Below are 18,719 nucleotides of genomic sequence, written 5' to 3'. Positions count from 1 at the left end.
AGTATACAAGGTAGTCAGTTGTATACTGGAAATGTGCACAGAAGTAACATGCCACCCAGGTATCCTTTGGCAGACTGTAGATTGTGCATCTACTTGCAAACAGCATACTCCCTAGTATATTTTGTCAAAAGTATTAAGCACTACAAGTATAGTTTCTGGTTTCCACTTCACTTCAGTTTCCACTTGCTAAGGATACTTTTATTCTTATTCTTTGTGATTGCATTTCCATGCTTTGGTTGTTCACTTTGTATCAGAAAGACTCAGTCTGCCCAGTCCTGTTATTTTTCTATACCAGCACTTGTCTTGAAGAAAGGCCTCCATCGCTGTCTTATCTGTGACTTTTTCTCTTAACAGTCTTACATATCCACACTGTTAGTCACACTTCAGTGGTTTGTAAGCTCCATTGGTTCTGTTGAAATACATTGTACTTTGCAAAGAATAAACATTACTTTGTATTTAGACACTTTGACATGTCTAAATTCCAGTCTCACCATACCGTTATCATATATTTTTATGTATTTCTTTGTAACACTAAAGCTAAACTTGGCTAAAGTTAACTATGTTACTATAAATTAAATGGACAATTTCATATTCTGCCACGATTAACTACTTTTTCATGTGAAATTAACCTAATATCTGAATGAATGACAGTGAAAATCATGAAAATTTGTCATCTTTTGGTGGGAATCTGGTACATCTTGGGACTTCTTGGCAAAGCTCAATATGTATTATTATTTGATTTCAAGTAACTCTTATAGATGAAAGACAAAAATGCACAGTTCAGAGTTAAGAACAGATCCTAGATGTACTATACTTTGAGTTTCATAATACTCGTGTTTAAAAAGGAACAGAAATAGTATCGGTGAAGCTCTGTCACGACTCCTCGCTGAGAAGACACTATGAATAACTATTGTCTATTGTCTGTCTTTTTCTACAAGAACAAAAAAGGAAAAAAAAGAAAATGCAATTTTTTCATATTGTTGCACCAAATAGTTGTTTTATCACATAAACCCAAATTCACTTGTGTAGTTCAGCTCTCCAGCAATGACTCCAGAAAGTGGCCCAGAGCCATGTCTGAGAGTTGTCAAATTTCACAGAGGAGGGCGATATTAAAGGCTTCAGTGTATATTCGGATCTCATTCTCTACAAGGGAGGTGGATGATATTCAGAAAATCCACATCAAACAGTCTTGGCCTCCACCCAAGCACGAATTAGATGGGAAAAAGCAAAAACTGGTGGAGGTGAAGTTATGATAATTGCAGAGAAAAGTGTTGAATTTACAGCCCACTCTTCTGTGTTATGCATATTTGTTATGCACATTAGAACGAGGCCTCTGCCATCTGCATAATAATTGAACATGCAACATTAGCATCTGCAAAAGCTCTGAGTGTAGCTTTACATTGTTATTGATGTGCTCTATTTTGAGCTGCCACACTGCTTTTCACCTGTCATCCTGAACAACAACATCACAAAGACTCAGTTAAAGCTGGAAGAACCAGAAAATAGAACCCCGACAAGCTCTTATTCCATTGTGTAAAATAAGCTCAAGGCTATGGCTGAAGAAAGCATGACTATGCTTATTTTACATCAAGCTCTCTGTTATGTTGGAAACATATCTTTACATAACTACACTCACCGGACACTTTATTTATTAGGTAAACCTTGCTAGTACCGGGTTGGACCCCCTTTTGCCTTCAGAACTGCTTTAATCCTTTGTAGCATAGATTCAACAAGGTCCTGGAAACCTTCCTCAGAGAGTTTGGTCCATATTGACATGATAGTATCAAGCAGTTGCTGCAGATTTGTCGGCTGCACGTCCATGATGCAAATCTCCCATCTCCTGGATGGAGATCTGGTGACTGTGGAGAACATTTCAGTAGTGAACTCATTTTCATGTTCTAGAAACCAGTCTGAGATGATTCTTTATGACCTGTTATCCTGCTGGAGGTAGCATCAGAAGATGGTCCACTGTGGTCATAAAGGGATGGACATGGTCAGCAGCAACACTCGGGTAGCTGTGGCGTTGACACGATGCTCAGTTGGTACTAATGGGTCCAAAGTGTTCCAGGAATATATCCCCCATACCATGACACCCCCACCACCAGCCTGAGCCGTTGATACGAGGCAGGATGGATCCATGCTTTCATGTTGTTGACGCCAAATTCTGACCCTACCATCCGAATGTGGCAGCAGAAATGGAGACTCATCAGACCAGGCAACGTTTTTCCTTCTTCTGTTGTCCAGTTCTGGTGAGTCTGTGTGAATTGTAGCCTCAGTTTCCTGTTGTAAGCTGACAGGAGTGACCCGGTGTGGTTCTGCTGCTGAGGCCCATCCGCCTCAGGGTTCCAGTGTTGTGGTTCAGAGATGCTCTTCTGCACCTCGGTTGTAACCAGTGGTTATTTGAGTTACTGCTGCCTTTCTATCAGCTCCAACCAGTCTAGCCGTTCTCCTCTGACCTCCAGCATCAACAAGGCATTTGCCCCCACAGAACTGCTGCTCACTGGATATTTTCTCTTTTTCGGACCGTTCTCTGTAAACCCTAGATAGGGTTGTGGGTGAAAATCCCAGTAGTCGGCAGACTTGGCGTGCTCACTCAAAAAGAGTAAAAGTGTGTCACCGGGTGCCAGTCCAAAAAAACTTATCAAAAAATCAAAATCCGACAGCACTCTCTTAAGTACAAAACTTTAATATAGTTTCAATCACTGCACAGCAGCAGGAAATCGGACGCGTTTCGGCTTGCAGCCGTCCTCAACAAGGATTGTTGAGGACGTGATTGAAACTATATTAAAGTTTTGTACTTAAGAGAGTGCTGTCGGATTTTGATTTTTTGAAAATCCCAGTAGATCAGCAGTTTCTGAAATATTCAGAGCAGCCCGTCCGGCACCAACAACCATGCCACGTTCAGAGTCACTGAAATCCCCTTTCCTCCCCATTCTGATGCTGGTTTGAACTGCAGCAGATCGTCTTGACCATGCCTACATGCATTGAGTTGCTGCCATGTTATTGGCCGATTAGACATTGTGTTAACGGGTAGTTGGACGGGTGTACCTAAAAAAGTGGCCAGTGTATGTCAGTGTGAAAAAACTTCAAATCCCCTTGACCCCTAGACCCCTGATACCCCTGCAGTCCTCAGCAGAAAACAAATCAGCCACTACACTTGTTAGATTAAAACACAACATCCGGACAAAACTTGAAAGACAGATATGCACAATTTTTGAAAGGGCAAATAATAAATAAATCTCCTGATTAATAAATCTTAGACAAGATGCTGGCAACAGATAGGACGCATCTTTCCCAGACAGCTTTTTAATCAAATCAGTGGGAATCTCTTGTGGTGATTTGGTTTCACTAGATAGATCTATTTTCACAGCCTACTCAAGTGGTGGGGAGAATCGCAATCTTTCAGAAGCATTAAAGTAAAGAGGTAATGCCTCACCTGATTAATGTCACAGCTGAGACATTAGGACTGGGAATTATTTTTCTCTTGCATTATCCTTTAAAGCGTCCCGCCCTTTTCTTTTCTGACACATTCAAAATTTTCCTTATTTTTACAATTATACTTTATTCTCTGAAAGCCTAAAGCATTGATTCTGATCAGACACAACAAAAAGTTCAATTCTCCCCACGAGCTGACTGATGAAGCCAAAAACACAGGTGTGTGCCTGCGTTCCAGCGTGTTTGGTTCATGTGTGGCAGATATATATGTATGTATGATATATATGTGCAATATATATAATTATAGGAATTCAATATTAAACAAGCAGCTCCATCTGCTTCAAGAAGGGCATTTTTGAACAACAGCAATCTAATTTTGCCAAAATCACATTGTCTCTTGGTGAACATGCTCATCGAGCATTTTTCTGTATGAATTATTACTTTTTTAAGAGACAGAAAGAGGCTTTTGAAAACAGCTTTTTGATGTCCCAGCTATTGTTGTTGCCAAAAATACCAGGTCAATTATTTTGGATTGTATGAAAAAAGCTGCAAGCAACAACATACATCATATAAGAGAAGCAATGAGTATGTGTTTTTTTACCGGCTGACGCAGCACTCCTCTCAGCTGGAGTCAGAAGTTCTCCAGTGTTTTGTTCATGTGTACCTCTGTGTCATGGATGCTGTGCATCTATTTTGGGTTTAATGCTGGGACGCATTTCAATTAAAACAATAATCCATTTTAATCTAATTATTTATATGCATCCATAATTGAGCTGAATCCAATTCTGTTTCATTATAACTGTAGTCATATAATGCCATTATTACATAAAAAGCAGCCGAACTAAGGACATTCCAAACAAAATATCTATTTAATTCAGTCCCTCATCCTGCTGAACTACTGGATTTTGCCGACCATTAGAGGCACCGGGTTATGAGGAGCAATATCAATGAACGGCTTTATTTTCATCCATAAGTGCATTGGTGTAAAAAAGCATGATAAATCATATATAAAGTTAAACAAAAAAACATTCTGGTCAGTCGAACTTCTTCAATTAATTCACAATAATTCAGAATATCGTTCGGTTGTAACTAAAACAGAAAAATACTCTCACATTTTAAATAATTTGTCTTCCACGAATCCACAAATAAAAAGTGGAGGAGGTAAGAATCGTACTACGTCCTGTACTCTGATTGGTTCATCGCATAAAACTGTCAGTAAGCACAACAAAATTCATATATAAGGTGCCCCGGATTATAGGACGCACTGCCGATTTTTGAGAAAAATTGATTTTGAGTGCGGTTTATAGTGCGTAAAATACGGTAACATCGACTTCATACTTAAACCGAAGCTCCATTCCTCCCTCTTAGAGCCCAGATATACTTGCTGTTTGAGCTTGCGTTCTCGTCCGTTCGCGTGCACCACCAACTGCAACGTCGCTCGCGTAGTACGCAAGGAGAGAGCGTCGTACCGGCGGTGACCGATTGGGGGCGGTAAGCAAAGCAACAGTTGTAAAACTGATTAAGCACCACCCGCGGCCACAGCAAGAACTGCAGGTACGCAGTTCAGTGTCTTTTTGAGAACGTGCACGTCGACGCGTCAAATGAACGCAGGATATGCATGATGTGTACGCGTTCTGAACTGCAAGTATACTTGGGCTCTCAATCATCTCCTCACCTGCATGCCCCCACTGGGCTTCTTGTGAATGAGCAGCAGCTCCACGGCTCCCACCACTTCCTTCCGGATGGCGTGCAGGAGGGCATCACCAACGTAGACGTTGAAGCTCAGCAGGAGCTCAATAATTTCCAGGTTCTCGTTCTCAATGGCAATCAGAAGAGCCGTGCGGCCGAGAGGGTCGATGCAGTTAATGTTGATCTTGAAATAAATCTCTGCCTCCTGGCAAAAATAAGGTAGGGAGTGAAAGTTAGGGTGGCTCTCAATAATTCCTGCTCTTGGACTCCAGGGGGTTAAAAAGATGAACTTGATTTGTGAAGAAAGCCCACTCTTTTCGGGTGTTTTCAGAGCTGTGGCCCGTTTGTTTTGTTCAGATTCAGGGGCTAAATCGATACAGTTTTTTCGTTTTTCGTTTGTGGCGTTTGTGTTCACAAGGCTGTTAACTGTTAACAAATGCCATGTGGAACCAACTGTTCTCGGCTCGCTGGTTTTGTGCCGCATCTGAGCGATTGCTGTGTTCACATATACCAAACGAACCGATCTTTAGGGGGAAACGCTCCCTGTTTCGGAACAACTGCTCCAAACGGGACAGGTGTGAAAGCACCCTAACACTTGTCTTTGGAAACATCATATTCCATGGTTTTGGAGTTGCTGAACCCAACAGGTCCATGCCAAACCAGTTTCCCTTGGTTAAACACAGGACGAGCTGAACAGGAACATCTAGAGTTTAGGCCGCAGCTACACAGTGGAACCAGCATACGTACAAAATTGACTCATAGGCCAACAAAATAATATCTATCCATTGTTATGAATATAGATCACCTATTGAATCCTGTCATCATTAAAGCATTTGAAAGGGAGCTAAAATGATGATTTAATCATAACAATTTCAAATGCTTGTGCTTGATTAATAATTATGTAAAACAACACAAGCATAAATTATCAGTCTAAAATTAAAATCAACGGCTTAAAAGCTGTATATAGTTTAAATATGCATGCCCATCGGCAGAATCTGAAATGAAATCAGTCAAGTCGCTCTTATAATTAACATCGGCAGTTATAAGTGCAGGTGCACAAGACCTGTTGCAGCTTATCTGACTCACACAAGTTAAAATGTGCTTGTTGAGGATGAAAAGAAGCTGCAAGCTGTTTTAGATTTGGTGCATAAGCAGTGTCTTCTGCAGAATTAAGGCAGCATGAAAAGACAGTATGACCACAGTGAAGAGCAGGGCTGGTGCTGGTTCTGTGAGCGTACCCAGTAGCACTGAGATAAGCACGGAGGCTGGGGTGCAGAAAGTGCTCGGTGAGTTGTTTTTTAACCATAAATTATACATTGCAAGTACTGTGACAGCAAAAATGAAAAAGAAAAGCAGTTCACTTAATCATCAAGTCTGATACTGACGAGAGAAAGGATCAGCTATCATAATGGTTGCACAGGCCACCCGTGATATACTTCTCTAAATCATCCGAGCTAGGGTTCGGCTGTAGTGTCCATTAGCTCCTCCATGATTTAGACCAGTGATCATCAACTGGCGGCCCGCGGGCCGAATCTGGCCCGCCGAACCATCCAATCCGGCCTGCCGCTGGATTCCATAATTATGAGGATCAGCAGCAACAGTTTCGTTGCAAATGAGGCATACAGCTGACGCATTTCGGAAGGTTGGCATGATAAATGCGTACTTTTGTCAGTGTTTGACATTTCCCCCAGTTTGTGTTTTCTGTTCTGCCCCGCCTATTTTCCGTCTGCCCTGATTGTTCACACCTGTGTTTCGTTACCCCCTGTGTATATCTGGTCTTGTCTTTCCCTTGCTCCCTGTCGGTCCGTCCTGTTTGCTCCCTCCATGTTCTCGTCGTCAGTTTTGTTATTCATGATCCTGGTTCTTGTTTTGATCCTGCTCTGCAGCGTTTTTTGTTCTTTTGTTTTTGTGGAATAAACCCTGTTTTTGCTGAACTCCTGCCTCCCGCTCTCCTGCATCTGGGTCCTCAACCAATACACTCCGTGACAACTTTTCAGTCCAGTCATCGTTAAAGGATCTGTTTTCCACATCAACTTTTCGTTTCATGGCCTTTGAGAGTGCAATTTTACCTGTGTTAAGAGGCCTTTTCCTATCACTTCCTTGGCGTTGCCTTGAAGCGTAGTTACATTTTTTGGGAGGTGCACGTCAGGCTACGGCGTAGGCTACGGAGAGCCTCCCGCGTAGCCTACGGCGTAGGTTTAACGCAGAACCATAATTCAGCCTTTACTCATAAAGGCTAAAAATACCTTCAGTTTTGTAATGAAATGGAAAAAAATATAAACAATAAACATCAAATAATAATGCTATACCAAAATCTTATTTTAACTTGAGGGTCCGGCCCCCAAGGTGACTGTGCGGTAAAATTCTGGCCTTCTAAATAAGGGGTCACCAACTATATTTGTTAGACTCTCCATGCAATCATTCATCAATTTAGCAATGAATGTTTCCATTCTTTCATAGTTACACATGCACACACACACACCTTCAAAGCTTGCTTCACACTGGCATAGTCTCCTTTCTCCACAGCGCCGAGGTAGGCTTTCTCCAACGCTGACAGCTCCGACTCTGCCCGCACAATTCTCAGCGGGATGCGGTCCCGGTATGAAGAGCTGTCAGTCCGCCGGTAGTACAGCTGTGACATCTCCCTGGGATCAGCTTACCAGCACCCTCTCAACACAGCTGCTGCCAGCCTGGGGGAAGTCACACTACAAGGGACAAGGGCAAAAGGATTCAAAAAATAAGTGAACCTGTTGCTTCTGACCTTCTCAAGCAGGAAATGGATGACTAAAGGCATAAAAAGAGACCAAAGCAAAAGCAGAGAAGAAGCAGGAATTCATAACATGATCCACAATGGTGCTTAAAATTTTCACACAGGTTTCAAACGTACATTAAGAAGCCCCATTTAAACAGCTGAAATACAGTTATCCTCTGTTACCTAGACTGAGAATCATTGAAATAACCTGCAGTTAACTTGATCGTAAAACCAGCATCAGGTATTTTCAAATGAGAGACGTGAATATATTGTGGCAAGCAGTGCTCTTAAATTGGGATTGGATCTGGTGGAAATGCTGCTTTTTTAATGGGGCATTGTCCAACGGAGAATTTTTACTATTAAAAAAGGATAAAAAAGATATTTTCCCCATGTTAGCTTTAGTTCTCATCGCAAAGAGAACAACTAAGGGAATTTCCTGTCATATGAAATGAAACTCAAACCCAAACACTTGAACCTGAATATAACTCGGGGTCATAGACACAAACAGCATAAATCATATTAATAAATATTTACTAGTGAATTAAAAAAAAAGGTTTGCAGGATTAACCATTTCCCATGAGTCCTTGCGGCTGTGTTCTCCTAGAAAGCACAATATTGCCCTGAACTGATGCTGTTGCCAGAACACACAGTGTCTCATGTTTCTACTCAGAAGTTCTTTGTTGTAATAAGAAGGTCAGGAAACGCCTGCGTGAAGATGCCGCACGCATCTCTCTCAGGTCAGGCAGAGTCCTGCATTTTCCTTCACTGACTAACGCAGCTTCTTACGTTCAATAGACTCCCACAAAGAGAGGGATTCAGTCTGAGTCCAAACTGCTTAATTTATTGAAAGTGCTTCACTTTCACTTTTGCCTGCTTTCACCATTCCTGTTCCTCCTGGCAATTGACTGGAGGGAAACTACTACAGGCAGGAGAAATGGAATCCAGTGGACAATGTGGGATCAGCTGGATGATCTTGATTTTGCGGATGACATAGCTCTCCTTTCACATACACATACACAAATGCAAGTGAAAACGGAAAGGCTGTCACAAACTGCAATAAAACTCGGTCGCAACCCCAATATAGCAAAAACACAGGTAATCAAGATCCATTAATAATGGATCTTGATTACCTGTGTTTTTGCATATAAAAAATATAATATGATCACAGTGTTGCAGCATCCTCTGCCGGTGGTGAAGAGCATCTCTGAATGCACAACACCGGATCCTGCAGTGTGGGAGTGGGGGGGCAGGGTAACGGCCCGGGCAGGCGGGGGAGAGGTTTGTCCGTCAAGACTCTTCTCCCTGGTCCTGCCCCTTTTCAACCTTTCCCCGACCCTGCACCCCAACCTGGGACTTGATGATTGGGCCGGAGCTTCGGGAGCTGCATGCTGGCCTGCGGTCCCCACCCTGGGTCATCCCGTTGCTGCTTCCACCTGCCTGCTGTGCTGTTGCCGTCCCTGACCCCCAGTCTGGCCCTCGGCAGGAGGGTCCCCCTTATGAGCCTGGTCCTGCTCAAGGTTTCTTCCCTCCTAAAGGGGAGTTTTTCCTTGCCACTGTTTGGCTTAAGGTTTTTCTCCCACTAGGGGAGTTTTTACCTGCCATTGTTTATGTAATAACTGCTCGGGGGTCATGTTCTGGGTATGGGTCTCTGGAAAGCGTCTAGAGACAACTTTTGTTGTATTAGCTATATAAATAAAATTGAATTGAATTGAATGTCAAAACCGCCAACCCTATCCTTATGAACAACACTGCTCTAGAGGAGGTACAGTCTTTCACCTACAGTACCTAGGTAGTGTTGTGGACAACACCGGAGGGACAGATGCTGACATCAAAAGCAGAACCAACAAGGCTAGAGTGGTGTTCAACATGCTTAGGAAGATCTGTAGCTCCAATAACATCTCCTTAAACACCAACATGTGCATCTTCAACTCCAGTGTGAAACAGGTGATGCTGTATGGAGCCGAGACCTGGAGGACAACAACACTCACAACGCACAAGTTGCAGACTTTTATAAACACCTGCCTCAGGAGAATCCTCCACATCTGGGACAAAGTAATCAATGTGGACCTCTGGAAAATAACAAGCCAGGATCCCATTGACTTACAAATCCGGAAGAGAAAGTGGAATTGGATTGGCCACACCCTCAGAAAACCGGCGACAAACACCACCAGACAAGCGTTGAAGTGGAACCCCCAAGGAAAGAGGAGATGAGGTCGCCCCAGGAACAGCTGGAGAAGAAGCACCGAGGCAGAAATGGTAGAGAGCGGCCTCAACTGGGGAGATCTCCAAATAACAGCCAAAAGCCGAGTGAAATGGAAGATATTTGTCAGCGGCCTATGCACCCTAGAGGAGCAAAGGGCTTAAGTTAAAAAAAAAAGCTTCACTTTCGGTTTCGACGTTTTGTGTCTTGGTCAGAATTGGCAGTTTCCTGTGGTCATACAGTATGTTACGCTTTTTACACGTAAGAACATGGATGTATAGAAGTTTGACTTTCTGCTAAACTTGGCACTTAATATGCGGTGGAGGAAACTGAGGACCATTTTATATCCTTCCCAAGAGTGGTAGACAAAATACAATTAAAAAAACCCCAATCCTAAGGCAAGGTGTGTACTAGTGTGTGAGTTCTCAAAGCAACCCAGTGTTGCCTCTAAGCAGCTAAAGGCCTCTCTCACATTGTTTATATTTATGTCCATGAAGCCATTTACGGGAGGACACTCAACAACAATGGTGTGAATGCAAGATCCAGAATAAAGATTTCCACCCAACCACAGCTTGCTAACGACTATACATGTCAGGGAGCTGGTGAACAGCTGGATCAAAGCAGAATTATCTGGTCAGATGCCATGTTTCCTACACAAAACTCCAGTGCAAGAATTTTATGAAATCTGTAAAACATGGTGGATGCAGTTTCAAGGATTATTGGAATTATTTAAACCAAAAGAAATTCTTAATTATTCTGGTAAATTAAGACTTATATACCAAACAAGCATCGGGAACTAGGGATTATGTTAATTCCTCTGCCACTGTCTAGGAAAAAAAAGAAACCCTGTACAAGACATACCTTTGCCAGTAAGAAAGGAGCCAAATCAATTATTTAACAAGACTTTCAACAAAATCAGTCAATCAATCAATCTCACTTGTTTACACTCAAAAAGTGGCTTTTATTTACAAAACAACATGGTCTGTTTTGTGCATTTTTTTGTGCATTTTTCTGCACTGAAATATAACAGTTGATGTCAAATTAACATATGGAGCTCATTCACTGCACCGAGAAACAAATCAGAGAGATTATTCTTATTGACAGACCCGAGGCACTGGGAAAAAAGAAAAGGCTGACGTGACAAACGACGGATTAAACAGTGCGTTACATACAGAAAAAGACAAGAGTGACAGATGTTCTCCAACACTCCTAATGCTCCCAGCAGCAATCTTTTGGATTGATACAGGGGTCAGAGCATGTATACGTGAACAATATTTCAAGAAAAAAAGATCAGTTGGCAAGACAAGTTTTCTTATCACACAAATCATTTCATCAAAGAATGATTGAAAGGAATAAATACTTTTTTTTCATGGGCAAGTCAAAGCCCTGACTGTAACTCATCAGAAATATTCAGGAAGGACCTCACATGAGCAGTTCTTGAGAGGATACCCACCAATATTCCAGACTTCATTTTGGAAGCACCTCTGGAATTCTATAAGCCTGTGGTGATATGGTTCACAAAATTCCAGGGTAGACAGACATAATTATGCCAGCATCATTTTATGTCCTTAACTGAAGCGACGCGTGAACAAAACTAATAGGCTGCTTTATCTGGTGTTCTGTATTAACAACCTCAAGAGGTGGAGAGGACAAGAAAGCAAGGAGAGAAGAAATAGCAGGTACATGAAAGATATGAGTTTAAAAGAAAAAGAAAAAAGAAACATGTGCTACAAATCACTTACTAAAATTAAAAAAAGCTGGGAGTCAACATGGCAAGTGCGTAATGCCCATCTCTCTTCCTACTGTCTGAGGAAAACTCATAGAAAATTGATGAGCAGCCCTTTATTTGTTGAAGGAACAAGAGAAAAACAGCAATTCCAGTATATATATATATATATATATATATATATATATATATATATATATACATACATATATATACACACATATATATAAATTGAAAGTGAGTAAGCAAACACTTTCAGTTTAATAAATACATCTTTTTTCTTTGCCTCATTCATCCTGTTCAGAGGCATAATAGCACTAAAGTCTATCCCAGTGGTCATTATATGAAATGCATATGCCATATTAATGGTTTATTGCTTCAAAGTATTGATTTTTGAGTTCCATGAATCTGTTAAGTCAAGAAAAGGTCTACGAAAGGATGAAGCTTTCACCTTACAGTTATTCTCCCACTGAAATCACTGCTCCTGGTTCCTGAATCAGTGATTATTGCTTTTTTATTTTTCCTTACTGCCATATATTAGCATTATGGCTGCTTAGTGGCCTGATTGGCTCACTCTCAAATAATGAGCAGCTGCCTTCCAGAGGGTTGTTTTTTTTAAAGTTATTAAAGGGATATTTTGTTGTTGTTTTTTCCCTTAATGGTTCAAGAAAACGCCATACTGTGGGTTTTTGTGCCACTTGATTTTTTCATCAGACAAACAGTCATACAGACTTGGTCCATCAGGGTCTGTATTACAACATGAACTGTGTTATAAAAACTAGGTTGTTGCAGCAGAAAAAGCAAATCAAATGCTTGTTGCATAAGGAATGAGATGTAAATACACTGTTACCCATAGAGTTGGAATCATTTTGCTATCAGAAACATTACTCTTATATTGTTCTTCTTTTTATTTACTGGCAAAAATGTATATCTTAATCAAAATTAGTTTGAATACTAATATTCAAATTAATTTTGATTAAGATATACATTTTTGCTTGTTTATTGTTTTAGATGAGGAAAATTCCCTCATGAATGGATCTCATTCTTTTCTAACTGTTATCCTTGCTGCCTGACCCTGAAACCAGAAGAACTCTGTGATATTTTGAGATTGCAATGGCCTCCTGTGCAACAATTCCAATTTAAATCGAAATATATCTAGGCACACCTGGTGCCTGTTATTCAGTAAAATATAGATACTGGTTCCAGTTCAGGGTGTAATTTGTGGTAAAAAACATGATAGGCTTCTTCAGTTCAGTTCATTCATAATCTATCCCCACTTCTTCCTATTCATGGTCGGGGGCAAGGTGAGGCAAGGCAGGTTTATTTCTATAGCACAATTCAACAAGTTGGTGATTCAAAGTGCTTTACGGAGACATAAGAACATCACATAGTAGAAATAAAAAGCATGATTTAGAATTAGAGAAAAAAGAACAATTGATAAAATATGATAAAGTTTTGAAACTTGTAACAGTTTAAAAGTAACAGTACAGATGTGGATCTTTATTCAAATGCAGGGTCTTCAACCTGGATTTAAATGAACTGAATGTTTCAGCTGAGCTGAGGCTTTCTGGGCGTCCATGTCTGGTTCTGACTCTGGGAACTGATAAAACACCAGATCCAGGTGACCTGGGGGGTCTGGAGGGTTCATACTGGGTCAGTGTATTCTGGTCCTGGACCATTCAGATCTTTATAGACCAGTATCAGGATATTAAAGTCTATCCTCTGATGGACAAGCTGCCAGTGTAAAGAGCTCAGAGCTGGACGGATGTGGTCCACTTTTCTGGTCTTGGTGACGGAGCAGCAGAGTTCTGGATGAGCTGCAGTTGTCTGAATTTTTAGGTAAATTTGTAAAGGTGCTGTTACAATAATCAAGCTACTAAACATGAATGCTGGACTAGTGCCTTCAGGTCCTACTGAGGCATCAGATCTTTTAACCTTGATATATTCTTAAGATGATAGTAGGCTGACTCTGTTATTGCCTTAATGTGTTTTTCCAAATCTAGGGCTGAGTCCATCACTACACCCAGATTGGTGTTTTTAGGTGTAAAGGTTAAAGGTCTGTGGTGATCTGTAATAATTTCTCTTTGGTTCCAAAGACAATTACCTCAGTTTTCTTTTGTTTAGCTGGAGAAAGTTGTGGCACATCCAGTCATTAATCTCCTCCATGCCTTTACCAAGAGCCTGACAGGTTCTCCTGGTGACATTGTAATATACATCTGTGTGTCATCTGCATAGCTATGGTAGTTTATGCTGTTGTTCTATAATCTATATAATCTGTGCCGGTGGGAGCATGGAGATGTTAAACAGAAGAGGTCCCAGGATGGAACCTTGGGGAACTCCACGTGTGATTCTTGTCTGCTCAGATGTAAAGTTACTTATTGACACCAAGTACTTCATGTTATCAAAGTACGTTTGAACCAGTTTAGTACAGTTCTGGAAAGACCCGCCCAGTTCTCCAGTCGTTTGAGTATATTTTGTATCACATGCAGCACTGAGATATTTGGTCCGAGCAGTCTCAGTGCTGTGGTGCTCTCCAAAAGCTGACTTGCAGTTGTTTTGTGTTAAAACTCATTTAGCTGTTGAAAAACTGCTTTTTCAGTGATCTTACTTAAAAATGGGAGATTTGAGATCAGCTGGTGGTTGTTAGAGAGGTCTGCTGGAGGCGATCCCAGCTCTCTTCAGACGAGAGGCAGGGGTACGGCCTCTGCGCCAGTTCATTGCAGAGCCACACACTCACTTCTATGGCAATTTAGATTCAGCAGTTAGCCAATATACATGTTTCCCCATGTGCATGTTGGCTAATGAACATGTTTTTGCATGTCAGAGAACATGCAAACTCCACGAAGAAAATCCCCAGCTAGAATTTGAGCCAGGAACCCTGTGTGTGACTGTGAGGCAACAGTTATCAACCACACAACTGTACTTCCCCCAAAACAATGCTCAATACAATGCTCATTTCAATTCAATTCACTTCACCTTTCAAAATCCCTAAACGGAAATTCAACTGTTGTCGTGGAAAGTCAATCAATCAGTAATATAAAGTTACTGTTAAGAGTCTTTGTAGCACTTAACAAGGCCATTTTATGAGTGGAATCAGTACATATCACATGAGAACTAAATACAGAAAGGCTCTGAAATGATATTCAGTTTTGTTCAGAAAAGCACAGGTTTTTCAACAGAAACTCCACTATAAATTATCCCTTCAAGAGGTTTAAGCATGAGTTTGGTAGCTGCTGTTCAGCTGAAGGCTATAAAAGATCAGACACATGACCTAACAGTATATTTACTACCCAAAAGTATTTATTATACCAATTACACTTCCTGTAATCCTGTTTAATATGACAGAATTAGTCAAGAAATATATCCAACATAAATGCCACCCCCTGAGGAACGGTACAAGATAATTAGTAGATGATCTTCATGCGAGTAATAATATATATATATATATATATATATATATATATATATATATATATATATATATATATATATATATATATATATATATATATATATATATATATATATATATATATATAAATAAATATTTAAGAATTACAGTTTCATGGAATGAAGAAATCATTTAGATATTATAAGAAAGTCGGATTTTTTTTTAATTAAGAAAAGCCTATATTTAGCCAAAGAAAAAGGTTTTATTCTGTAAATTGCAGTGGTGAGAGCAGCTACTGAAGATATTGTAATCCGACCAGATAACCATTCCCTGACCTTTAAACAGGGTATTAAAAATAAATAAATAATTTAAAAAAAAAACATAAAAATGTCAGTTTGGTTCAATTCAATTTCACGTCACAATGTTGACAATTTTTATTTAAACATTTGTGTGAGAGAGTGATAATGGTTGTATGTAAGGACGCATGGATTTTGCAGGCTGCCCTTGTCTCCCTTGTGTTGCAAAGCTTTCTGTAGCCAAACATTTAGACATGTCAAGGAAACATGAACAAAAAGAACAAACCTTTGGGGTGCAGCGCATTGGAACTTCGTTCAGGAAAATTAGGGTTCTTCTTTTGGTAAATCAATTTTTTTTTTTTTAATCCTTTGGCTCAACTTCTTGAGTGAAGCATCTCTCCAGCCCCAGATGTGAAACAGCTGCGTTGGTCTTCGTGCAGACTGCTTGTTGATGTGTTGTTGCCCGAGTCGCCAGTTTGTCTTTTCCTTGTTTGTTTTTTTTCTCCTCCACCTAATCTACATTCAACACTTTTGTTTTTGGAGACTTGGCTGCTTTCACACAACGCATCCCTATTGGCTCCGTTTTAATCACGATTTCCATTGTTTGGGGGTTTTTGCGCGAGGAGAAACGCCGCATCCAAAGCGTCACCCGCACAGAGAGACGATTAAAAACGGGCAACAACAACCACGCAAGTTTCCTCGGTAGATTAGATCTGCTTTTTGCAACCTCTCCGGTTTTGCTCTCTGCAGGGGCTGTTTTTGCCTTTGTTCTTTTCCCAGTCGAGCTAATCCACCTGTTGGGGGCAGCTGAGCGGAGACGCGGCGCGTCCAGATGCGTGTCGGGTCTGCAGAGCGCTCCTGCAGCGCGCTGCTGCTGCTGCTGCAGAGGGGCCGTGCGCACCACGGAGACGCATTCAACAATGTGCCACTGCAAGAGGGAGAAATCTTCCAAAGAGCAACGCACACAGATGCCCAGGCTCACTTCAAACACATACAACTTATATAACACTTCCAGTTTCACAGACAGCTGCTTGAAAGCGAGGTGAAAAAAAGGCACGAACATGGAAAATGTGTTTTCCATATGTCTAATGTAAATGTGAATGTAAATGTACTTTATTTATATAGCCCTTTACAGCCACCTCTAGGTGAGCCAAAGTGCTTTACAGAATAAAACATACAGAAATACAACATACAATCATGAGACTACGGAAGAGTATTACGGCCATGCAGGAGAAAAGATATTTGAGAGGAGGAAGATTTTTTTTTATTGTGCACTTCGAGAAAAAAGTCGAAATGTTGAGAAAAAAAGTCGAAATGTCGAGAATAAAGTTTTTTCTCGAAATTGTACTTCAACATTAATCTCGACATTTCGACTTTTTTCTCGACATTTTGACTTTTTTTCTCGAAGTGCATAATGAAAAAAAATCTTCCTTCTCTAAAATATTATTTTTATTTTTCCCCTGACTGGCCCTTATACTCTTCCGTATGAGACAGAGCAAAAAATAAAATAAAATAAAAAAGAATAAGAAGAAAAGAATAAAAAGTGTCACCACACTACTGGGTATTAAAAGCCATTCTAAATAAATAGGTTTTAAGCCTTGATTTAAAAAGGCCCAGGTCAGAAGGACCTGTTGAAGGGGCTAATAGAGGACTTGGAGACGCCAACATATACTGGATTACAATAGTCTTCTCAAGGTTTGACATTCCCCCCAGCTTTCAGTTTCTGTTTTGCCCCGCCTGTGTCCCATCTGCCCTGATTGTCTGCACCTGTGTCTCGTCGTGTCTCGTTATCCCCTGTGTATATCTGGTCTTGTCATTCCCTTGTTCCCTTTCGGACCGTACTGTTTTGTTCCTCATGTTTCCTGCCACGTTCTTCCTCAAGTTTTTGATCCCTGTTTAGTTTGTTTTGATCCTGCTCTGCAGCGCTTTTAGTTTGGTTTTTTGGTAAATAAACCCTTTTTTTGTTGAACTCCTGCCTCCTGCTCTCCTGCGTCCACACCTTACCCCCAGACGTGACAAGTCTAATCTGGAGCTGATTAGAGCGTGAACAGCTTTCTCCAGGTCATGATGATTTCAAAAAGATTTAATTTTGGCTAGGAGGCGTAACTGATAAAAACTTGTCCTAAAAACGTTATCAACTTGTTTGTCGAATTTTAAAAAAACTATCAAAAATCACACCCAGACCGTCGTGAGACCGGTTAGTTTTACCCTACTGATGAGGTGTTGTTGCAGTGGTAATTGACTAATGGTCAACTTCAGTGAAAAAGAAGGCATAGAGATCAACTCTATATTCACAAGATCTGTTTATTTTAAGATGTTTGAGGGGTTGTGAATGTCTGAAAATGCCAGAAGAAAGAGATTTGACAGGGAAAGCTACCATTTGTTTGCAAATATTCGTCAGAGTTGGATGGATTGCACATGCTTGAGTTGGAGCCAAGTGATGTATGATGGATTATCATATCTCACTGGTCATACTTCAAACACACTGTTAGTCTAACAGCCTCACTCTGTTTGGTGCCTTTAAGGGCTGATAATGTAAAGTCTAATGGTGTGTAATCATGTTGAATGTTCCCTGACATGATCCTGGAGTCTCAGACTCATTCCTTGTTTGCAAGTGTGTGTATGTGAGTGTGCTCCTGTTAGGATGGTAATGCTAAAGCATTTGTTTGGGAGGACAGGACAGAGATGAGGTTTCATTATTCTTTCTCATGGGCTTCTGTCTCTAAGTCAATGATAGCTATAGTCAAATAATTAAATATTCACTATGCTACTACTGTCACAACATAAAGTGCATATCTTCTGTAGTTTGACTAAGGTAATCTGAAAATAATGTATTAATATTATTATTATTTATTATATTATTCATTTAAAGCTGCTCATTTCTTATGATCCATATAATCAAATTAAACAGGGATACAAGAGGGATACCAGGGTTACCTGAGGTCAGACTTTAATAGGAAAAGTTGTCTTCATCAACTCCACATTTTTAAACATCTAAAGTTGTGTAATGCTTGTTTTTCAAATTTGGGAGAACTCTACATTTTAGAAAGTTTCCTTATTTTTATCACCAGGCCAGAGAGGGGACAAGTGTACCATTTTACTTCCAAAAACTACTTCTAATACTTCTAAAAACCGTTACTGGTTGTGACCCAGGTTCTGTGGTTACATGGAAAGGTAATAAGGTAATTATTTTTACGGATATTACTGCAGAACAGAAAAGAGGGAAGATG

The 18,719-nt window shown here is 40.5% G+C and overlaps 1 protein-coding gene across 1 annotated transcript in view; it reads right to left on the bottom strand.

Moving 5' to 3' along the window:
• LOC133459436 (short transient receptor potential channel 4-like) overlaps positions 1-15,924 on the bottom strand; it is a 49,298-nt gene extending 33,374 nt beyond the window's left edge. The window contains exons 1-3 of the mRNA XM_061739354.1: positions 15,776-15,924; positions 7,607-7,829; positions 5,111-5,329 (exon numbers count right to left, since the gene is read on the bottom strand). Of these exons, the coding sequence (XP_061595338.1) occupies positions 5,111-5,329; positions 7,607-7,765 (378 nt within the window). The 5' untranslated portion in view covers positions 7,766-7,829; positions 15,776-15,924. The remainder of the gene's footprint in view (positions 1-5,110; positions 5,330-7,606; positions 7,830-15,775) is intronic.
• Positions 15,925-18,719: the final 2,795 nt, after the last annotated feature.

This window comes from Cololabis saira, chromosome 14 (assembly GCF_033807715.1).
Source record: "Cololabis saira isolate AMF1-May2022 chromosome 14, fColSai1.1, whole genome shotgun sequence".
Classification (NCBI taxonomy): Eukaryota; Metazoa; Chordata; class Actinopteri; order Beloniformes; family Belonidae; genus Cololabis; species Cololabis saira.
Note: the sequence above shows the minus strand (reverse complement) of the source record. Positions and strands in the feature narration are given on the sequence as shown.